Source organism: Sinohyriopsis cumingii, chromosome 14 (genome assembly GCF_028554795.1).
Source record: "Sinohyriopsis cumingii isolate HCF-2022 chromosome 14, ASM2855479v2, whole genome shotgun sequence".
Lineage (NCBI taxonomy): Eukaryota > Metazoa > Mollusca > Bivalvia > Unionida > Unionidae > Sinohyriopsis > Sinohyriopsis cumingii.
The window spans coordinates 47,011,124-47,036,435 of NC_142974.1; the positions used below are offsets into that span (position 1 = coordinate 47,011,124).

General features: G+C 35.0%; 1 protein-coding gene across 2 annotated transcripts in view; it reads left to right on the top strand.

Moving 5' to 3' along the window:
- LOC149783707 (DNA mismatch repair protein Msh6-like) overlaps positions 1–25,312 on the top strand; it is a 73,072-nt gene that overhangs the window by 37,821 nt on the left and 9,939 nt on the right. Inside the window, exons 21-31 of one of the 2 annotated variants that reach the window (XM_089931947.1) lie at positions 217–312; positions 1,270–1,360; positions 2,083–2,137; positions 3,213–3,313; positions 4,774–5,003; positions 6,798–6,930; positions 12,138–12,236; positions 15,009–15,149; positions 19,590–19,677; positions 21,071–21,160; positions 23,266–23,420. In XM_089931947.1, the coding sequence (XP_089788073.1) occupies positions 217–312; positions 1,270–1,360; positions 2,083–2,137; positions 3,213–3,313; positions 4,774–5,003; positions 6,798–6,930; positions 12,138–12,236; positions 15,009–15,149; positions 19,590–19,677; positions 21,071–21,160; positions 23,266–23,420 (1,279 nt within the window). The remainder of the gene's footprint in view (positions 1–216; positions 313–1,269; positions 1,361–2,082; positions 2,138–3,212; positions 3,314–4,773; positions 5,004–6,797; positions 6,931–12,137; positions 12,237–15,008; positions 15,150–19,589; positions 19,678–21,070; positions 21,161–23,265; positions 23,421–25,312) is intronic. The other variant, XM_089931948.1, reaches the window with a different exon arrangement.

A 25,312-nucleotide genomic window follows, 5' to 3' on the forward strand; every position in this document is an offset into this window, starting at 1 on the left:
ACCCGAAGAGTATTCATGATGATAATATACCTTCATGAAGAGTACTCATGATATACCTACTTGAAGAGTATTCATGATAATAATGTAAGTACACTAGAATGTACAATGTTTGGATATATTACTGATTTCCTTTCAAGAATTTGTTTTCTAAATATGGACATCATATATATTTCATATATACTTTGTAAGTGTTATTCCTACAACTTGTCTTTGCAGTAAGAGAAAAATTGAAGACTTCTTATCAACAATAGATGGATTTAAAGTAGCCAATAAAATTGCAGGGAAGTTCAAAGACAGAACAGAAAACTTCAAGTAAGTACTCAGTATTGAGGTCTGAACTACAAGTAAGTCCTCAGTTTTAAGATCTGAGTTACTAGTATGTACTTAGTTTTAAGGTCCAAACCACAAGTAAATGATCCATTTCATGGTCTGAACTGTAAGATTCCTGCATAGTTTACAGATAGTAGTTTTTCTTGAAAATCCTGCTTTGCATTGAAAAAGCTAGTTTGTAAACATTTTTTAACTTAAATTAGTTTGTAAGATTTTGTATCAAAGTTGTTCCGGTAAAATATACGTGGGACCCAGGGAGGTCACTTTTAATGTGGAGTAGCCATCTGTAGATGTCGTTTAGAGTTTTTTATCTTTTTCATTTGAACTCTTTATGGTACCCAGGCATACATTTTTTAAAATATGAGAAAGGCTCTTGGTGCCTAGTTACTCTGCATGACAATGCCAGTAATGTGTTAAACATGCAGTTAAAGTCCAGCAAAGCAAAGACGAAAAAAGAAGAAACTATTAGAATTTGATAGAAAGTATCCTGGAATAAAGACCTTACAAATTCATACAAATTATTCAAAGCTGTCATCCCAAATTTGATAGCTATTACTAAAATAAAAGAAAAAAATGAAAAAATGTAGGAAGAAAATGAACAGCCTCTTAAAAGCGCTCCACAGATTAGGACATAATTGACTAAAATCATCCTGGATAAAGAGCTTTTAGGTTTTGCTATAAAATATGGCCACCACTACTAAAAATAGAAAAACCATGAAACAATTTATAAATCATTAACCTCCATAGTCAGCCATACCCAACTATTATCTGCATAGAAGGTGAATGTGTGTGTGTGTCGGTTATTCGGTTACCTTCGTCATGGATATATATATTTACTTTAACCTCTTGATTTGACAAGTGGTTTTCATTTGAGTGCTTATGTGTAAAGGAAGGCGTTTTGTTTATCCTATTCCTGTTTAATTGTGGTGTATATTTCAGGTCAAAGTTGCTGAAAAAGACCGTAACATTAGCAAGTGAGAAGGCTGATGGTTACTTTCCAGATTTAACAGAAGACCTGCAATTCTTTGAGGTTAGGTTTAAATGCAGTTGTAGTTTGCTTTGTCTTCATTTCTTTGCTTTACTGAGTTAGTCAGAAGCTTGTGACTGTTCTTTTTTTTTTGTCATATTACTCTTATGTACCATGAACTAAAGGTGTATACAAGAAATGAGTATGTCTCTCATGTAGTTTCAGTCTTTGATTATTACAAATCTTGAGTAGCAGATGCATTTTAAAAGTATCTTTGTACACGTACATTGCATCCAATATGAATTTGTGAAGTTACAAACCATAAAATTACAGATTCCTGTTCATTGTGGAAAGCATACAGATGTATACATATCATTTACAACAGGATTAGATAAATTGGTTCAACTGCCAACAACAGATCCAAATCTGCCATCACATATTGCACTGTCAGATTGGATCTGTGTTGTTTTTCTACTGATTTATCTTAGCAAACAACATAGACCCTGATCTGCTGGCACATTATGAAATGGCAAGTCTGGGTCTTTGCAGTTTGCAGTTGGATCCAACTGGGCTTCTTCTTTAAATGTTACCCAATCATACGACCACCTCACAAATCCAGCCCTCCCAGATACTACTAAAGGGAGCTAAAAATAGTATCTGGGATGGCAGGATTTGCAAGGTAGTATTCTCGGCGAAACATTTTAATAGGTCAGGAAAAATTGTGTTCCAACCACTTATTCATATATTTGATATCATGGATTAAGAATGCTTAACTTTCCTTCCAGAATGCTTTTGATCACAACAAAGCCAAGAAAGATGGAGTCATATTGCCGAGTAAAGGTAGGTTTTACTAATATATTTGTGTATAAATCTTACAAAGTTAATGTGTACACTTGCATCCATAAGAATACCTGTACTGTATAGTCTGTTATGGTTTAAAATGTTGAGAGATTGGTATTCATTTTCCAGTGGTTATGTACTGTTTTTATCATTTTCTTGTTTTTGAGTGATGTAAGCAACTGAAACTTGGATACTGTATCATTGGAGATCAAAGGTTTGGATTTTGATACACTAGGATTACTTTCTTGCCTGGGAGCTGAGTGGTCTAAAGTGCTCACCTTTATGGATCACAGCCATCTCATCTGCATGGGATTGAATCTCAGGCTCAGCCAACGTGGGTATGCGAGAAAGCTTGCGAGTAGCTTCTCTTGGGTCGGTTGTTTTTTCAAGGTTTTCCCGGGTTCTTCCTCCACCATTTATACTGGCTTCCATATATAGCCTATCTTGTGCTGAAAAATTGCATTAAACCCTAAAACAACAACAACAACAACAACAACAACAACAACAACATCTGTCTTGCCTGTGTAAGATTCTAGTGATATTACACTGTTCATAGATTAGACTACATTCAGGAGTACACTTGTAAGGATGTAAAAACTGTATTTATTTTCATTTTGGTACCAGACACCATTAAATTGTATTTATGGTTTGTATTGATGAGGGGTTCAGAGTAGTCGAGCAGTCTAAGGCACTTGCCCTTATGGATCACTCACATAGCACCTCAGTCTGCTTGGATTCAAGTCAATATGGGTATGTGAGAAAGCTTACAAGTAGCGTTTCATGGTTTGGTGGTTCTTCCCAGGTTCTTCAACCAAAATATACTGGCTACAATGTATAGCCAGTTATGTGCTGAAAAATGGTGTTAAACACCCACAAGACCAAACTTGTATTAATAATGTTCATTCTTTATTTTTAATTTAATTGAAAATTTATTTATAGTGATTTAGGCCTTAAATTCGTTGCCTGAGTACAACATACAAATCATTGGAATTAATCTTCATTGATGTTGAGTTCTTGGTACTATTTTGGTAAGATAGCTGAGATTAAATAATTTTTATTATATTTTTTCCTTCAGGTGTTGATAAAGAGTATGACAAGGCAGTCTCCGACATTAAGGCAACAGAACAGGCATTGAATGATTACCTGGAACAACAGAGGACCAGACTAGCTTGCAAGGTAATTGGTTTTATGAAGTAACATTCTGTGATTATATATATATATATATATATATATATATATATATATATATCTATCTATGTATGTATGTATGTATATATATATATATATATATATATATATATATATATATATATATATATATATATATATCACAGTACTTTGTGCTAGTCTCTGTAAGAACAGTTTTCACATGGTTGAATAAATGTACAATAGACCTCTTTGAATTATGTTTACAGTATGATCAGATAAATGTACACTGTCTCATTGTATGTACATTGTATAATTGACTGAGTAGTTTATCTCATTAAATGAATACAATTTATCTCATTGAATGAGAGTGTATCTCGTTGACTCCCCAGTATTATGTAACCTTGCTAATCACATGGTATACTGTACTGGAGGACATGCACAGTAGTCCTTTGGTGAATGACTCCCCAGTATTATAAACCCTTGCTAATTACATTTTATAATGTGATAATGGTCATGGACAGTTGAGTCTTGGTGAATGAATGACTTTACAATAGTACACACCCTTGCTAATCTCATTTTAGGATGTAATGAAGGACATTCACAGTAGGGCCTTGGTGGATAGCACTCGAGTATGATGCACCTTTGCTAAACACATTGTAAAGAATGCACTGCACAACGTTCACAGTAGGGTCTTGGTGGATGGCACTCCAGTATAATACGCCCATGCTAATCATGTAATCTATTGTACTGGTTGTACAACCACTGCATTTTGGTTTATGAAAAGATAACTGATCCATATACAGGTTTTATTAACATAGGTCCATACCAAGCATATATTATGTTGGGTACAAGTTGTTCTATAATAGGGTCATAAAGGTTTAATGTTATGTCAGGTACAAGTATTGATTAACACAGTCATAAAGGCTAATATCAGGTACAAGTTTTATTAGCGTTCCATAAAGGGCTAACATTGTCAGGTACACGTTTTATCAATATAAGTCTATAAAGGGCTAATATAAAGTCAGGCATGTTTGAAAAAAGTCTGAATCATGTGGTTTATGGCAGAGTCTAAGTAAATACTGGAGCCAATTCTATTTCCTTGATTCACAGTGGAAAATCTCCATCCCTTCATTGCATATCAACATTTCTCCTATCTCATCCACCAACCCCACTTTAACTCAGTTCTCAATTCTTTTACATATATTCTGTGTCCTTATGCTACGACCTCATGGGAAAGGTTGAGTTTCCCACCCTCACCACCTGACCCTTCCCAGGAATACCAGTGGAAGGGGTCCATAATATGGTTTGCTTATGTACCAACTGTTGGTTAATTCCAACCAGTGGAGTTAGAATTGGGATGTCCAGAATAAAGTTATCACAATATTCCTGATGCTAAAGCTATGGGTTAATAAATGGTCCAGAACTGAGGTTTCATAGAAGAAACAAATGACCAAATATGTCTTGTTTTCTTTTGCTTGTTGTCATAGTCCATAGTCTACTGGGGAACAGCAAAAAACCGATACCAGATGGAGATACCAGAACTGGCCTGGAAAAGGGTGCCAGATGAGTATGACTTGACATCATCCAAAAAAGGTTGGAAGAGATATAAAACTGCTGAGATCGAGAAACTGTTTGCAAAAATGATGGATGCTGAGGACCGAAAAGATGCTTCTTTGAAGGATGTGATGAGACGAATATTTCATACATTTGATGAAAGGTGAGAATACATAGAGTTCTTATATATACAAACCTTCAGTGTTTATTACCGATACCGTTCACAGATCTTGACAGCAGTTGTGGGGTTTAGACTCAAATCAGGGAGTTTTCTGGCCCCATGAAGTGGGGCATTATGCTGTTTCTGCATGCTAACTTTTGTATGTCTATTACTCCATTAATCACACTTAGCCCTTCTATTTTTATATTGATTTATTTTTTGTGTATGTCACAAGTTTTATTGGAGTTTATTTTGTTGAAGACGAAAGCCAACAGTTCTAGCATAAATGTAATTTTTTAATTTTTTTCATGCTTGTTCAAACCGTAATAATGATAAAAAAATAACTACCTTTACACTGAAACCTCGCAGTAGCACCTTTCATTATAACATGAATATAGACATGGCATTTTCACAACATGGCCTCAGAAATTTAACACTAATTTCACCAAGTACTTACAGAGCTTTCTTTAGTACCAAAATAAACAAGAGCCTAGTTGAATAATTTGGTAAAATGTGCTGTATTCTTCAGGGGAAAAAGTCATTCTTCTAGCTTTTGTTTGAAACGCCTTAGCTCCTTTAAAAGGTGTTAAATTTTAATTTGATTGTTGACCCATTAACTATAAAACTGTTCAGTCATTTTGTGTTTGTCTGTCTTCATTGCATCTTGTCATTGCTGAATGCAGAGTAAACATAGCCAACGGATGTTGTTCACTCATCTGTCATACATAACCAAACAATGTATACTGCCCAGATGTATAAATCAGTTAATTTGCCTAACATTGTAAGGAATTACAATGCTCGATGAGACTCGTACACACCTGCAATAACAAGTTTAACACCTGACCTATAGGAATAAATTTGGTCATTGCATTATGCATGTACCCCTCCATTTCCCTAGCTGGGTCCCTCCCAGTTTATATTGATTTTTTGTATACCTTGTGCTTTTAATTTTGCTGTCAGGTAACTGCATAAGGTCAATCCCTTTTTCGCTGGAAATTATGTTTACAATGCTAACATCAACTGCAGCAGGACCATTTAAGTTGTAGAGATGGGGTGATTGCGAATATAGTAAAACATTCTACTCCCGTGTTTTGTTCTGCAGTTCAGGAAAAAAGTTCAAATTGGATAAAAAATAAATAAATTTGGTGCTATCCTCTGGAGAATGACTAAACTGTTTATGGAATTCACTTTATACTGGTACATTTCAATACTTTACTGGGTACAGGCATTGAGAAGTATACATATACATAAATTCAGATTTCATCTACATTGTTCAGTAACTTTTAACCTATAATATCAATTTTCTGTTAAAGTACTTTTCAAGCCTAAATACAAGGTTGCTTTTAGACACTCAAAATGTATGATTTATGTATTTTACTGTCAGAAATCACGTCTTTTCCTATTTTTAGATACACAAAAGGCAGTAACTCTTGCCTATTACCTCCCCATTTATACAGCCAGGTGTGGATATTATTTTTAGCTGAGCATGACTCGAATGCAAGTGTTCATCTGGTATCCATTAGTACAGTTGTTATTGGTGCTCCCTCCCAAACTACTGGGTGGATTGCTGTCTGTTTGCCAAATATTTGTTTAAACCACAAGTTTAAGGGGTAACAAGACACCAGGCATGGGTGGTGAGAAGCTTTAAGAAATTAATGATATTCTAGATAAGTACTTAACAGCCGCATATACTTCATCAAAGTGTGCTCAGTAATTGATGCTTCTGTGCCAGTTTGACCAAAAAGAGAGGTTTGCACTTTGGAATATTAATTATTCGTTTATATATTTATTTTTTAGGTACAAGAAGTGGAATGCAACAGTTCAGTGTCTGGCAGTACTGGATGTTTTATTGTCCATGGCTCATAACAGTCACTGTGGAGATGGACCTATGTGCAGACCGGAGATTATCTGCCCATCTGAGGAGACAGGGGTAATTACTGTGTAATGGATTGTTTTTCCTGTTGCATTGCTGTACAATCTGATTGGTTTATTTTTTAGATCTTTCATTTTTTTTCTTACCACAGAAGCATTATCACGATCTATATATCACTTTTACAATGATGTCATTGTTGTTGGCATAGCATTGTTATTGCATTCAACTTACTTTTTTTGAAACTGTTGCATATACAGTCATGGACCGTGATCGTGGAAGGTACTGATCACAGGAAAAAATGAGGTCACAGTGACTGGTGTTTCATGCCACAGTCAATTTTCAGGATATTTGGAATACGTTTTAGTGGAGCTAGCAAAACATGAAATTTTGTGGGATTATAGCAGTCACACAAAGAACCAAGTAAACTTTAATAATAACACAGATGTTTGCATATTGACTGTTTTCCCCACAACAAAACGGACTGGGTAGTGTCACCATTGTCTCTGTCCATATGTCTATCTGTGCATCACACCATGATTGTGTGTAAGCAGCATGTACAAATATGCATTTACTGCCGTTTTAGTAGAGTCCCTAATTTGGATGCAGGAGTGTAAGAGCTGTCTTTTCCATCTGTTTGTCTGCCTATCTGTCCATCTGCTTACACCTGTAACCAGCATAGCTCTTTAACCCTTGTTGCCTCAATTTTTCCTTGGGGAAAGGCTTGGATGCCTTTTCCTCAGCACTATGCAGCCAAAAACTGTTGAAAGTGCTTTTAAAATCCAACCCACCAATCATTAACTAATTAAAATAAAAGGACCAAAATGAAATCATAATTTTTACTACAATTTCTTCATCTTTTACATTGAAAAAACGACTGGTTATTCAACAAATGTATAAATTCATTAACATCTCTTTTTGGATAAGTCACAATGTTTTGATTGCAGTTACAGCTCTTGGATACTTAAGCCTTTTTGTTTTTTATTGAAAACTTTTTATTATTCATTTGATGGACCAATTTAAGAAGCAGAATATTATAATTTTGGTCATAGTATCCATAGCATTATCGAGTTATCTCCGGAATGGCGTTATGACGAGAGCTTACTTTGAAAATACCATTTTCCATGATTAGCCATATTCTGCATGGTGACTGCCAAGTTTCTCAGCTGACCGTTTGTAAAACAATGCTTTTCTTGGTACATGCCAGCATAATTACATCCTTTCATTGCAAACTTGTGAATTAAAAATGATACTTGCCATTCCACTCACTTGATAGCATTACTGTTCAGACATTGTATCTTCCCCAATTGAAGCATTATCTTTTTATACCCTACCATAGTGTCACATTATTGTCCTTATTCATCTCTTGGTACATCTGTCACATCTTTGTTATGCTTTGCTTTAGGCTAGGTTATCAGACACTGTGTGATGGGTCATTTGTGTTCACTGAATACATTCCTAGTTGGTTATATTTTATTGTGTTTCATATTTCATTATCTTATGTGTGTCCATCTTTTTTCCTCCTGCTCCATCTCCCCCCAACTATGTCTGTGAAAACATTTTTGTGTCTGGAGCATAACACTTAAATTCTTAAGGGTATTTCAATGAACATATTCATCTCAAGTTGCAAAGAGGTGCTAAATATTTGAACATTTATCCATTCAGTATATATTAGGTTGCCGTGTAACCAAAGTGTAGTATAAATTGTATATTAATTGAAAATGTTAGACCTATCATAAGCAGTATATCATTAAAATGCTGGATCGTGTGGTACAATCAAAAACAGTATGCTAATTGAAAATGTTAGACCAATGGGTACAATTATAGATAGTATACTAATTGAAAATATTAGACCATAGGGTAGTTATAAATAGTATACTAATTGAAAATGATAGACCAATGGGTAAAATTATAAATAGTATACTAATTGAAAATGTTAGATCAATGGGTACAGTTATAAATAGTATACTAATTGAAAATGTTAGACCAATGAGTACAATTATAAATAGTATACTAAATGAAAATATTTGACCATAGGGTACAATTATAAATAGTATACTAATTGAAAATGATACACCATAGGGTACAATCAGAAATAGTATATTAATTGAAAATATTAGACCATAGGGTACAATGACAAATAGTACATTAATTAAAAATGTTAGGCCATAGGGTACAATCATGAATAGTATGTTAATTTAGAATATTAGACCATAAGGTACAATTATAAATAGTATACTAATTGAAAATGTTTGACCAGTGGGTACAATTATAAATAGTATACTAATTGAAAATGTTAGACCAATGGGTACAGTTATATATAGTATACTAATTGAAAATGTCAGGCCATAGGGTACAAGGGTACAATCATGAATATTGTATTAACTGAAAATATTAGACCATATGGTACAATTATAAATAGTATACTAATTGAAAATGATAGATCATAGGGTACAATCAGAAATAGTATATTAATTGAAAATGTTAGACCAATGGGTACAATTATAAATAGTGTACTAATTGAAAATATTTGACCATAAGGTACAATTATAAATAGTGTACTAATTGAAAATGATAGACCATAGGGTACAATCAGAAATAGTATATTAATTGAAAATATTAGACCATAGGATACACAGTGTTTCCCTTTAAGCACATTTGTGCATCAGGGACACACGCTGGAGAAAATTGACGCACACATTTTGTTAGACCAATGGGTACAATTATAAATAGTATACTAATTGAAAATGTTAGGCCATAGGGTGCAATCATAAATCGTATACTACTGTATATACTTGCATACAAGCCGAAAAATTTAGGAAAAAAATAAGGCCTGGAAGAAGGGGGGTCGGCTTATCTGGGGGCCAAGGTCCAAGTCTGAAATTTTTAATGCTTTTTTCCCTCGATTTCCAGTATTTATTGTTTCTGTCAATCGCCGAAGATGAGATCACATGCCTAATGATGCCACTTGGCTCATAAGATTTGTGCTGTCGTGAAGTGAAACAAATATTTTTTTCTAACTTTAGTGGTAGGATAATGAATGAAAAGCATGTTTTAACATATTGACGTCTATTTGACAGATGTCCATCCACCAGAAAATGCAGCCATATGTGTTATTTGAGCCATGGTGGTACGTGTATTTTCCAAAAGAACCGCCATATTAGTAATCTCCAGTCAAGTATTTAACCCTCAGCTAATCAGTAATCATTAAACTCTACGGTATCATACAAATGCACGTTAGCTTATTTCAGTGAATATGAAAAGAATCTTCGTAAAAAAATAAAAGAATTACGATACTGAAGGTATATACGACAAACATTTTGATCGAGAGTAGAAATACATGTACGATAGTCTTAAAGGAACAAAAGCGAGAAGCTCCATAGGGGTTTGTTGCGCGCACGCTTAGGAAGGGTAAATAACAGGACAATATACGAGTCAGCGTGAATAATTGTAAAACAATATAATTTGTGGGATTTCTTTGACAGGTGTTTTAGAAGTAATCGGCAGCCACAGTTTATATACTGCTGTTGTTTAGTTGTTTGTAAAGCAAAGTGGTTTGTTAGCGGTAGAGTGTTGTACAATAGCTACCATATGCTTAATCTGTGGTAAATGCCTCGGGGATAATAGGCAGAGATCTTGCTAGGATTTTAAAACTAGGAGTCCAGGACTCCCATTTTGGTAAAAAATCAACACAAGAATCAACACAAACGTGAGTGCATCTATTTTTAGAAGGAGAGGTTTTCGTAATGTAATCACTCACTATAATATAGCTTCATTACAAATAGCCCATTGACATGATCACAATTTTTTGGGTTTATTTATTTGTCTACATCCTTGTAGTAATTTTAGGCAATTGTTAAATAGTATCTTATTTGCTGTTTTTTCCCGTATTTTCGCAAATACGTGTCAGGTCAGAAAACAGATTAGACTTTAAAGCGCATCTTGCGAATTCCACAACATAGCATTGTCCTATACGTTTTCTGACCTACATAATTTGCATTTTAAAGTTAAATCTTTAATAAAATAATACCTTGGCTTTGCTTTCAATGATCTGTATATTTTTCTGAAAATAGTTGCCCGATGGTTTAGAAAACAGACAATCTAATAAACTGGTACATCACAGACTTAGTGAAGTCCACCATTATTTCCCGTTAGGCCTACTGGTTCACTTAGAGTTTCAAACTAATTTTATGACGAAATAGTGTACACGAGACAGTTAATAATCACTGATTCTGATCTTAAAACACAAGTTTATATGTTTTATCATTAAAGGATATCATGCAGGAAATTGATAGTTCCAATCTTACTCGGAAAAGGGTTAATGGTCAATCAGCTATCAAAATGTATGCTTGTGAATGGGTAAGAATTTGTCAACGTAACTGATATCAAAACTAGGCCTAGCTACTGATGTATTGATGAATAAATTTTGCTACAACACTAAAACTAACCCAGCGAAGGTGAGCTGCATTTAAAAATAAGTACGGTCAGTCAGTGTACCTCTTAAAAAGCTCCTGTTCATCCATCAGAGTGATACTGAATTTTGTCAATCCAAGTCAGGACTTATTCCAAACACTAAGCTAGGCATCACACACTTTCTTACACTTGGCTACTGTCCTATCCAAACTATCAATTCTAGCAGCTTTAGCACTCTTCTGAATCTCGTTACAATCTTCATAAGCTTGCTGTTTAACCCCAAAATACTTATCCAAATTACGAATGGCATTTTGTCTAAATCTCAACATGTCTTGATTCTCGTGCACTACTTATTCCGATACATTCGGAAATGAACACAGTAACGAAAGCTAAAGTTGTTTATTTGATGTACTGTCATGAGTAGTACATAATGAAAATGTTAGACCATAGGGTACTGTCATGAGTAGTACATAATTAAAAATGCTGGACCACAGGGTACTGTCATGAGTAGTACATAATTGAAAATGCCGGGCCACATGGTACAATCGTAAATAGTTTGTTAATTGAAAATGTTAGATGATAGGGTTCTATCATAAGAAGTATATTAAAAATGCTGGACCTTAGTGTACTTTTGGTGGCAGTGGAGGGTGGGGTGGGATGATTTTTTTAATGCTCTTGACAGGCGTTCCAAATGTGCAGATAAGCATGCAGGTTTTATTTTATTATTGGAAGAAGTGAATTTTATGGCCACTTCTTGAAACCAATTTTCAAAGCAATATTATGTTTGACTTTTAAATTTTTTGAAAAAAAATGGACATAGAAATATTTTTTAATATTGTTCATTTAAATTTCAGCCCTTTCTGGAAATCAGAGATGGACGTCATCCATGTGTATCTAAAACTTTCTCAGGAGGGGATTTCATTCCTAATAATACTGTAATCGGCATACCAGATGTAAGTTATATGAAATAACACTGTATTTGGTATACTGTTCATACCATGTGTAGGTTCATACCAAATAACACTGTAATCAGGATACCAGATACAAATTCATACCAAATAACACTAATCAGGATATCAGATACAAATTCATACCAAATAACACTGTAATCAGGATACTAGATACAAATTCATACCAAATAACACTGTAATCAGGATACCAGATACAAATTCATACCAAATAGCACTGTAATCAGGATACCAGATACAAATTCAAACCAAATAACAATTGTAATTAAAATTCCAGACAGTTCATACCATATAACACTACTCGTCATACTAGACAAAAGTTCATACAAACAGAAAATATTGAATTATCACTGGGTTTTTTGTTAGGGGTAGGGGTGGGAATACTGGTCACTAGGTAAAACATAAGTTGAACAGTTTTAATTTCACAAACTGGACATAGAAGTAATAAAACATTGGGATATCAGATGAGTAGACTAAGCTGGATGCACCCTTCTGCATGTTGTAACAGGCAACTTATGGAGGAGATGTTGGGTTAACAGATTGAGACAGTAGTGGGATTTGTCCTGGTGCATAAGTACTAAATAGCCTCCCTGTGTAGCTGTGTTGTAAAACACTAAAGCAGACCAAGTCAATCAGATCTGATCAAGATACATACACATTGATTAGGTGATTTTGCATCTGATTGGCTGAGTTTTTAGTTGCTTTAGCAGCTCAGTTTTTGATCAGATTTGGGAAATGCCATTTGTGACCTGATCTTAATATGACATGGGGAAAATAGGCCAATGACATCAAGATCTTGGATGAGTTTTATGAGGAAGACCTGTGCATATTTATAAGGTGATCTTACATCTAACTGGCTAACTAGCTCTTTGATCACTCTACAGACTGTGTTTTTGGACGAATTTGATAGCAAGCAGGATTCTTGTTACCACTATGTAGAGACTAGTTAAGCTCGTTACCACTATATCGGGTTTGTTTTTAGGACACTCACAGATTCTATTACTAATATATTGAGTCACACAAGTTTTATATATATATATATATATATATATATATATATATATATATATATATATATATATATATATATATATAAATATAATGTGGAATACAAAAACATTCAATCCAAACTGGATCACAGTGACCTATCTTCATTGTCTATTGTTTTTTTCTAAATTTTGCATTTAGCTGTTTCCTCAACACCACTGCCTATGAAGTGACATAGTATGGTATGTAATTATGAGAAATACTAAAGCCATTGACAAGTGCTAAGTCACTGCAACCTATATTGTATGGTTCAGTGATTCATGCGTGCCTTTGCGTCGAGTTCATTTATATTAGTCTGGCAACTAATCAGATGTAGCTGTTGATCATTCACATAGTTGAAAGTTTTAGCTATGGCTGTGACTCAATTTGAGCATCTGTGGATTTGTCACATGACTCAAATAAATGTACTTAGAAGTAAGCATCTGTACATAAAAATATTACAAAGCGACCTTTATAGTGGATTTCTCATTCAGTTCATTTAGTGTGTGATTAGACAAAAAAAAAATTAAGATAATATTTGTAGAGTACTCGACCAAAGCAGCCAAAACTTTCAGATGAGTCAATGAGTGAAATTTGCATCTGATATGTTATTGGATCTGATGGAACAGCCAGATGAAGAGTTGAAATTCAAAATGGTAGCAGGAGGTATGGTTGTCTTATTCCACAGGGATTTACAACTTGTCAAACGTGGAATTTGATCTGGAAATATTATTTACATATTACCAAAAGGAACTTGTAGCTGCTTGTAACTTGAGAACAGCAAGAAATACTGGTAAGTATCTAAACTGTACACTGATGTTGCACAGATCTCTTGGCATCAGTTGCTTGTTTTTAAGGAGAGGTGAGATCAAACCCCAGACAGTCAGTATCAGTACAGGTTTGGGGTCTGATTTATTGGACTAAGTTTAGCCAGGTTAGGGTTTGCTGTTGGATCATTTTCTTTGACCCAATTGCTTTTAGAGTCACACAAGTGTTGGTATTTAGATGTGTCAGTCTGTGGTTCAAAGGGACCAAAAATATTAAAATACTGAATAAAAACAGAATTTACAGTATTCATGGTTTGAAATCTGGCGGTATTCATGGCTAGCTATCTGGCTATCCTGGCATTGTTTTGCTTCAAATGTTTATGTGAGAATTCTTCCAAAGAAAATATACGAGGTGGGAAGTGAAGAAAAGGCATTTATTGTTATGTACGAGTGGAGTGCATAATCCCAATTTTCTGTACTGATCAAAAACTGAATTTTCAAACTGTATTTCTACCAAAGTAAATAGTTATGCAAATTCTCTATTACACTGTCATGACCCCCTTACCTTTAAATGACTGCTTCGATGGTCTAGTGGTTAGAGCGTCTGCAGGAGGTCATCGTGGGTTCGATCCCTGGCCAAGTCATACCAAAGACTTACAAAAATGGTACTTACAGTTGCCTCGCTTGGTACTCAGCATTAAGAGGTTAGTGTTAGGACTGGTTGGCCTGGTGTCAGGATAATGTGACTGGGTGGGACATCATGCTACATGTCTGGGGCATGATGCCCCAGTGTTAGACATCACTATAAACTATCGCTCACGCACACACACACATACACACACTTACCTCTAAATGAACATCATCGATATGCTGTCCCCCTCTGTACACATTTTTAATTTCAACAGCACACGATTTATGAAAGTTTACAGCATTTCTATGATTTTTTTTCTTTCTGTTATTTGAGCAGGCAAACGATATGGAGACAGATGAGAAGGGAGATAATGTAGATGATTGCAGTAGAGTGGTACTGGTTACTGGACCCAACATGGGGGGCAAATCTACACTCATGAGACAAGTGGGCCTCATTACAATTATGGCACAGATGGTATGACAGAAAGATATGTTACTGTTTGTCAGGGAATTTATTTATTTTTGTTGTGATCAATATTTTTAGGTTTTTCACAAATTATTTTTTTGTTAGTACCATAATTTGTAGATTGGAGAGGATACCTTTTTCCTTCCACAGAATAATGGATTCAGGTTGGGGCCATATTGTTTTTTCAAAAAGATTTTACTTCCTTTTCTCTGGAGGAATTAGAGCTAGCATAACCCTAGAGCTTTCTAGTATTCAAAACACAAGACATCATGTTATGTTCAAATAACTGTTTATATTCATAGGTAAGAACTCGCATCAGACTAGCGTAAAATTTGTGAAACAATGAAAATACAACTGTTGCAAGATATGAAAATTACTGCATTTACATTAAAAAAAATGTATCTGTAGGAGTGAAAATATGTTTACTTTTCTGCCTCAGTGTATTGCAAATGAAAATAGGAAACTGATCTTTATGGAGAAGAGTTCATAAAAAGGGAGATAAGTATATCAGGACTATTCTAAGCAAACTGTTCCAGCTGTAACATCACAAAAATATTGTTTTTATGCCTGTCTGTACTTCCATCTCTTGATTTTTTTTTATTTTTACATAATAAATTTTATACTAAATTCTGCTGTTGGCTGTTACTTGGAGTAAGATAAAGCTTGTTGGTTTTGGCATCAAAGGTGTTAAGTCAGGGCTACTGACTGAGAAGAAAATGATTTCATGCCCACAAGTCAAAACTAGGTCATTGTAATCTCATTTCATGCTCCAGTGACTTACATTAGTCCTTGCCTTTTGCTAGTTTCTTTCAGTTAGCAGGAGAATCATGTAACTTGCTATGTAAATGCATCATAATGAATATTACACTCTTCAGTCACAACCAGATCGCCGTGATCTATATTTCCTGTTACAGAGACTCGCATTGACTTGTGTTTTGAGTTCAATTTCTTAGAAGCTGTGACATGCAGAGTAATATTACTTGCATCATAAAGAGAACACGATAAAACAAGAAGCCTTGCAATGTGGCCACTATTGGTGTTTTTGTTGTATTGTACAATCATTATAAAATAAACATTGATTTAACATCAAGCCTCAAGTTAGGGAGTACTTTGTATGGTTTGATAATTAAAGCTACCATGTATTTACGTATAGGTCAAGTCCACCTGCAAACTAGATAGTACCTGTTTTGCCATTGCATAATATGCCAGCAGATCAATGTCTCTGTTGTTTGTTCTACTAATTAATTAGAAGAAACTGAATTGATCCAGATCTGTTTGTGCATTATGTGATGGCAGTTCTACACTTGACTTCACTTATAAGAGGGTATATACAGGATCCAATGGCCAGTTAATGGCTATACTGTAGATGTGGATAATAAGCATTTGCATGAAACGGAGAAAACTAACAATCGGACTGTTGTGTGCATGCTATATAAAGACCTCCATTTGTAGGTAGTTGCAATTTTCAACCACCCTCAAATCTCTGGTCGTTATTTTATCATAATGAATTTCTTGATCTCACAACAACTAGGTTGTGTCATTGCTATCAGCAGTACTTTAAGAGTGTTGAAACTGAATGGTTTCTTCTGCTTGTTTTTTTTTTTTCCTTCTTCATTCACATATGCAGGAATGACATTAAAATGAAGGTGTGGGGAATTAATTTATCTCTTGATTGTTGATATTTTCAACAAAGCTTAATCTTTTGTCATGAGGATCTATTCTTTGCATATTGAGCCAGATTAATGCTTGCTAGAAATTTGGAAACTTAGTACAGATACTTCGAAGTTAAGAGATTTAAAGTTGTTTTACTTGAAGGAGGTTGCAACAGTGCAAAGAGGCCTTCTTTTTGCCTGAACTTTAAGTAAATATATGTGTAAGAAGACGTAGTCTGTGATGCATAATTTGCAACAAAAGTTTTTATAATATTTAGTTGTAAGTAGAACCCATTTTTTCTGTTGATTTGGTTCTGATTTTGTCTTTTCCTTTCCCTATTATTTGTTCTTTAACTAAGAGTATGTGAAATTATGAACCCTTTTTTTGTAAGATGTGGACAATCCTGAGGTAATATGCCATTCCATAGAAGATTGTCCAGATTATCCAGTGCCTCTGTCATTTCATACACAAAACAGACATGACTCCATTTTCTGCAGAAACTGACATTAGGCATGGATGCTTTCTTTTGCGAATGATCTTCTCACTAATGATGGACTGGGTGGCAGTGAAGATGGCCATGGACCAACCACAGAGAATACCAAATACTCCAGCACGTGCAAAGACAGAGAGCCTACATATCATAGCCAAAACCAGCAGTCTTGATATCAATGCAGATGACACGGAATGTCTGCAAGTCAGTACCAATCAGGATGCACCCATTCTTTTACTGGGACAAGCCAGTGAGAATGTTGAAAAGTTCACATTGTGGCAGCATTGTGAACAAATCAGGAGGAACAGATGATAAAGTCAAGGCAATGATTGCCAACATATGCCATGCTTATCCACCCTTATTTCAGCCTGGAGGAATGATAGCATCTGTCTGAAAACAAAGCTTAGATTGTTCAAATCCAATGTCAAATTACTGCTGCTCTATGGGACATAGATACGGACAGACACAAAGAAGTTCAAAAAGGAGCTTCAGGTATGTATCAGTACACTTCTCTGACAGATCCAAGAACTTCAAAGATAGGCAGCAGGTCTTCACCAGTACATGTCTTTGACAGATCTTGTACATTAGAGGCCCGACTGAATCCCCAACCGGGAATTTTGAATGAGAACACAACATAAATCCATATCGGCCATCAAAGAATACAAGCGGATTTGGATTGGATCTACCCAGTGGCGAGACCAATACCTTTTCAAGAGATCAACACAAAACACCATTCACCAAGAACATGGATTGGACATTCCCTGCAGAACGATCCACCATGCATTGGATTGGAACCCTTAAGGCGAATGAAAAAGAGTAGGATCAACCATGACTTGAAGAACCCTGGATGCTGAACATAAAACCATCGACATGTTCTGGTGGGAGGCAAAACAGTTAGTCCAAGAGAGCGAAAGAAAGCCCTATGTTCCAGAGGGAATGAAGTTAAATGAGGATAATGATATAACATGTTATTAAATCTGACTGAAGATTGAAACTGTAAAACTGTGCAGTGATTGATTATACAGTCATTTAGCTTATATACAAATGAATAAGTATTCAGCTGCTTCTTTTCCAGAATTTCTTTATGTGAAATTTCTGAAAAATTTGAATGTTTTCTGTTATAGTGTTAGGTCAGCTTGTTCAGCTACTCTAGATACAAGTCTGTTTCAAATTGTAACATTCCTAATTTGCTTTTACCAGTGTTATGTATATGTAATTTAATTATTTGTTTGTTAGTTTTAATTTTTTAAAATTCCATTACATGTTATTGTAATGTAATATTGTTTATTGGACTTGATTTTCTTTTCAGAATTAATATCAGTTCTGTTTTACTTGATTTTTATTTTGTTTCTTTGATAAACACCAAATAATAGAAACACTGTATCTAGTTTCTGACCTTGATTCAGAACCAGTTACAGTTTTGGTAAACAACTTAAAAAAAAAATATTAAAATTCTTTCTCAGAGTAAGAAAATATTAAGTCAAGGCCATACCTGGACAACGTGATAATTATGATGTTACAAACTTCCATTCATTCTGGAAAGATGAACTCTTGACCCCATCCGGGCATCTGTTTGTGTTTTAGTTAGTCTTATAACTCATGTTAAGATAAAATTTAAGTCAGTTGTGCCTTAACACTTGAAAAGTCAAGTTTTATGTTGTGTCCAGTTTGGGCTAATTATTTTATTTTCTTAAAATTAATTGAATTTCAAGTGATTCTTTCCCTCGGAAATACATAAGTGCTCCTGCAAAATTCGTGGACAAAGACATTCACTGAAATTTATATGGAATTCAAAACTGGAATATTTTCTGTGATTCAACAAGAAACTGTTGACATAACAGCACTTCACAGGTTACAACAGATGTCATCGTCTTCCATTTTGGATTTCATCAGGATTTGAACTTATTTCATTCAGGACTTTTTTGTTACTAAGACTTTTATTTTTAAATTATTGGATTTTTTTGTTGATTTGATTCATTAAACTTAAGTACTTTTTTCTCATTTTTCACTTGATATTTTAGGGAAATAAATTATTTTTGTCTTCACTCTTTTCTGTTACTTTTTGTAAGCCTAGACTTGTAACATCAGAAGTTCTGTGTCAAACGTACAAAATATAAAAAAATAATTATTTTAAATTATCACAAGAACTGTGATAAGGCCTTGAGTATATTTCTAGTTTGTTTGTCTTTCTGTCCATCCATTCATCATATCTTGGTAAAGCCAAAAGATTTGGGTTATGTTTCAGGCACTGTGATGGAGCATCTATATTCCATGAACACATTTTTAGCTATAAACATCTTTTCCAGGGATGTTATGTACCAGCAGAAAAATGTACCTTGACACCTGTTGATAGGGTTTTTACAAGGCTTGGGGCCAGTGATAGAATTATGGCAGGTAAGTCATCGAATGAAGCAGTTTTTAAAAATTGTGTTGATGTGTTTTAAGTGAATACTTGTCTAAGGCAGAGCCTACAAACTGCTTTTTGTAGTTTTGTCAACATTTTCAGCAGGTGCTTAGAAACATAATTTGTATTAGTAAATTAATTTTCATCCTAGATTTATGGTGCACAGAATCCAGTTCTGGTATGTTTAGTCAGATTGATAATATAGAGAACAGAGACATCAGCATGTGATAAACTCTCCAGATCAAATTATTTTGCAGACTGTGGAATAGGTTGAACATAAATGATCTTAATTTAAAACATTGATGCATCAGCTCTATTAACACCATTAAAACGGTATTGAACAAAGTGTTTATTTTTACTTGTTTTGTGTCCTGGCATTTTTTCTTTGGAACTAGGTTAACATTTGTGTTCTGGATTGTTATTGTACTGCAAAATTAAAAATATGAAACTGTTGTTGTGTTAAATTTTTTATATTAGTCACTGATGTCTGACATTTGAAATATAGAAAGCGTCATAATTGTAACTGAAAACAGTGCAGTCTTTCATTTTAACTTCCCATTTATCAGCTCAAGTTGGTCATGGCTCGAAACAAAACAAGTTTAAAAATAATATAAACTTTATGATAGTGACCACCTCTCAAAACTAGTTACAAATTGATATCTCCTCAAAACTGTCCAGCCATTAAGAACATGACTTGACCTTGCATAACAAGGTCATTAGTCGTGTGTGAAAAAAAAGATCAAGTGAACAATGCATAATTAGGCAAGTGAAGTTAATGAATGACCATAAAACTGGCTTAATTGGGTATTTTTAGTAAACAAAGGAGTGTAGAGCAGACAAATTTCTGTAAGATATTACATTCATGAGTGAAATGTAGTTTTGACGTTGAAGTTGTAACAAGATTACCAAGGTATATAGAAATACGTAGTTTAAAGGGCAATGATCAAGGGTCATACTGTTAAAACATCTAATTTTTTAAATATGTTTTGAGGGACATTCAGCTATAAGTAAAGGTATGAATTAAGCTCAGACTTTAAATTAAAGTTTGTAATATTTCATTAAGTTACATCACAGGGCTGTTCCATCACCATCACCATCACCAATGGAATGTTTGACATGATGTTAATATTCATTATGATAGATTGATCTAATAATAATAATGACAATAATAATAATAGTCTTCTCATTATTGACCAGCCACTGGTTAAATTGCCACTGACTTTTCCAGCCAAGTAGTCTGGTTTTGATTTTGCTATTTCGTAGATTTGTTTTTCCAGTTTGCACAGATTTTAATCTCAACCTATCTTCTGCTTTTAATATTCAGCCAGCTACTGTGAAAGGAAGTCTTTTCATATTGATTGCAAACTCTTTTTTTCCCTATAGGTGAGAGCACATTTTATGTTGAACTGAGTGAAACTTCAGCCATTTTACAACATGCAACTCAACACTCCTTAGTCCTGATGGATGAGTTGGGTAAGTATATTTCTGTAGTAGTATTTTCAGTTTTCCATTATGAAGCAGTGTTTCAGTATGTTTTCTTGTCACAAATGATGACTCTGTTGAGTTTACTTAATAGATATTTGTCAGCAGTGTATCCCCTAGGGGTGCAAGACTGAGAATCAAAACTCACCTTGGTGTCAAAACTGGGGGTCAGGCTAAGCAAAAACCAAACTTTGTTATCAGAACTGGGGGTCAAATTAAAAATTTTAGGTTCTCTGAAGCACATATGGGGGTAAAGGGAAACACTGAGTTTGTGTCTCTTTATTGTAAGCCCATTCAGACTTGCACATTATATTTAGCATTGGCAGTGACAAGCAGCATCAATATTTTTATTGCAGTTTTATTTTTTAACTCCACTTGTCATGGACTGGAAGAGCCAGTTTGCTCAAGATTGTTGTCACTACTGCCGTGAAGTGCTTGGACAGTTGCAGTAAAGCTTTTCAGACACATTCATCCAGAGGTCTAGTGGCCTAAAATGAAAATGGTGCCAGTAAGACATTCAGTGGACTTGTAAATAAACGCCAATGAGTGCAGTCTTTGAGGCTTAGCAGTGACAAATTATCACTGGTAAATACAAGCCGGTGAGAGCAGTGTTTGAGCCTGGACAGAGTGGCAGTTCATCTCTTTTATATTCAAGCCAGTGAGTGCAGTCTTCAAGCCCAGAGAGTGTCAGTTTGTCACATTGGGGGATGTCAAAATCATATTTCATGATAGTTTGTGAATACTGCCACACTTAAGGTTTCTACTACAACTTCTGTTGTTGCAGCTACTATTTCTACTACTATACCTGTCTCTCGCACTGCTATTGTTTGTACTACAACTGCTATTGTAATACCACTGCTGTTGTATGTAGTACCACTGATATCGTATGTACTGCCTCTGCTATTGCATGCACTATTAATGCTATTGTATGTACTACCACTGCTATTGTAATACCACTGCTGTTGTATGTAGTACCACTGCTATTGCATATACTACCACTACTATTGCATACCACTGCTGTTACATGTAGTACCACTGATATCGTATGTACTTCCTCTGCTATTGCATGCACTATTAATGCTATTGTATGTGCTACCACTGTTATGTGTACTACCACTGCTATTATATGTATTACCTCTACTATTGTATGTAGTATTACTGCTTTTGCATATACTACAACTGCTATTATATCTATTACTACTGCTATTGTATGTATTGTATGTGACTGGTGGCCTATTGGTTAGAGCATCTGCCTCAGATGCGGGGTGTCATTTGTTCGTTCCCCCGGGCGAGTCATACCAAAGACTTTCAAAAATGGTACTAACAGCTGCCTTGCTTGGTGCTCAGCAATAAGATGTTAGTGTTAGGACTGGTTGGCCTGGTGTCAGGATAATGTGTCTGGGTGGGACATCATGCTACATGTCTGCAGCATGATGCCCCAGTGCTAAACATCACTATAAGCTATCACACTGCAGACATCGTAGCGATATGACTGAACAATTGTTAAAGCTACATTAAAAATCCAAATCACGTGTGTGTGTGTACATGTATGTACTGTATGTACATGTATGTACTGCTACTGCTATTGTATATACTGCCAGTGCTATTGTATCTATTGCTGCTGTTATTGTATGTACTACCACTGCTATTTCATGTAGTACAACTGCTATTGCATATAGTACCACTGCTAATGCATGTACTACCAATGCTATTGTATGTACTACTACTGTTGTTGTCTGTACTACCATTGCTATTGTATATGTATTACCACTGCTATTGAATCTGCTACTATTGCTATTGGATGTACTACCACTGCTATTCTCTGTAGTAGTACCACTGCTGTTGTATGTTCTACTGGTGCTATTGTCTGTACTATCATTGATATTGCATGTATTACCACTGCTATTGCATGTATTGCCACTGTTATTGTATGTATTAACACTGCTATTGCATGTACTACCACTACTATTGTATTTACTACCACAGCTATTACATGTACTACCACTGCTATTGCAGGTACTACCACTTATTTTATGTATTACCAACTGTAATGTACTGCTATTGCTACTGAAGATAGTATAATTCTTTCCTCACAGGCCGAGGTACAGCTACATATGATGGTACAGCCATTGCCTGTTCTGTGGTCGAGGAACTGTCTCAGAACATCCGCTGTCGTACACTTTTCTCAACCCACTATCACTCACTAGTGGAGGAGTTTTCACATGACCCAAATATCAGGCTAGGACACATGGTAAGTCTCTTCATCACATAATTCAAACAGTTTAGCTTACCTGGCCACACTATTGTATAGCCCTTCATCTGTCAAGTTCATAGATCCTCCCATGGGCATGTGAGTATGCAAGTTGACACCAAATAATACTTGGAAACCCCACTGATTATTCACATCATAAAAATGTGGGGTTCTGCAGCTGATGCCCTTTCCTAACATATACATGAAATTTGGTCCATTTCTGGAAGTTGAAATTATAGATGAGCAGGGTTGGATAGAGAATTACTGATTCTTTTCTACATTGATTCAATGTTGTCTTGAATGAGCACAGTGATTGGTAGAAAGATGAAAGTTGAGTACCAAGTGGAGTTTCTCACCAAACGGTTGACAATAATTGTAAAACCATATCAGATGATGGGTTAAATGAACTGGCAAAGAAGAAACCGAATATTGATACAAAGTTTCAGAAATCTTGGATGTTACAGTAAAGATGCTTATAACACAACACCAAGACAAGAGATGTTTTGTGTAGCTGTTAGTACAGATGCTTATAACATGACACCAAGACAAGAGGTTTGTTTTGTAGCTGTTAGTACAGATGCTTATAACACAACACCGAGACAAGAGGTTTGTTTTGTAGCTGTTAATACAGATGCTTATAACACAACGAGACAAGTGGTTTGTTTTGTAGCTGTTAGTACAGATGCTTATAACACAACACCGAGACGAGGTTTATTTTGTAGCTGTTAGTACAGATGCTTATAACACAACACAGAGACAAGAGGTTTGTTTTGTAGCTGTTATTACAGATGCTTATAACACAACACCGAGACAAGAGGTTTGTTTTGTAGCTGTTAGTACAGATGCTTATAACACAACACCGAGACAAGAGGTTTGTTTTGTAGCTGTTAGTACAGATGCTTATAACACAACACCGAGACAAGAGGTTTGTTTTGTAGTTGTTATTACAGATGCTTATAACACAACACCGAGACAAGAAGTTTGTTTTGTAGTTGTTGTAAAAATTGTGATGAAAATAACCCTTTTCAATCGGAAATCAGTATTTGAATTTTAGTACCTCAGTTCTCACATAACCCAATCAAGTTACAAGGTCATACACACTTCATAGCAGAGGTATCCATACGTCGGTGCAATTAACTGTGGAAAATTGTACAAAACAGCAATGAAGAACAGTTTCCCATCTGTTATATTCCCTTAAGAGGGTAGATTGCAAAATTGGATTCTCAGCACAAAACAGATAAGGAACATATTAAGCCCAGAAACAGATGACAGAGTAATTCTTACATAGCTGGAGAGGGAATCTTATGAGGGTTTAAATTAATAGACAGAGTGAAGCAGGAACAAAGACCAATAGTGAAGTGTGAAAAAAGCAGGGGTAGGGAGAGGACAGAACCCAATTCTGTCCTCTCCCTTCCCCTGCTTTTTTTCCCCCTGCCCACTTCATTTTCTAGTTTTGATGACAAGAGAGTAATCCAGTGTATCCCCCAGGGGTGTAAAATTGAGGTTAAAAAAGCCCACCTTGGTGTCAGAACTGGGGGTCAAATAAAAAATATGGGGGTCAAAAATGTACTGACAAATTTTTATATGACTTGTACTTTTTCAGCTTGAAATAGAATATTGCAACTTGCACAACATACTCTCTCTCTCTCTCTAAACATACAAATAAACCAACATGCACAATTAACAAACAAATGCATTGTCCATTCAAAGAATAATTTTATTGGTTAATTTTTGTTTTAAAGTCGTACTTTTAACAGTCTCCTTATAATCATTATGAAGCAGTATTATAGCCCAACACAGTACATACAAGCCAATACAAAAAACCAAATAAATCTTTTAAACAAGATGGCAGTCAAATTACTGCCTTTAATAAAATGTGTACTATCATCGGG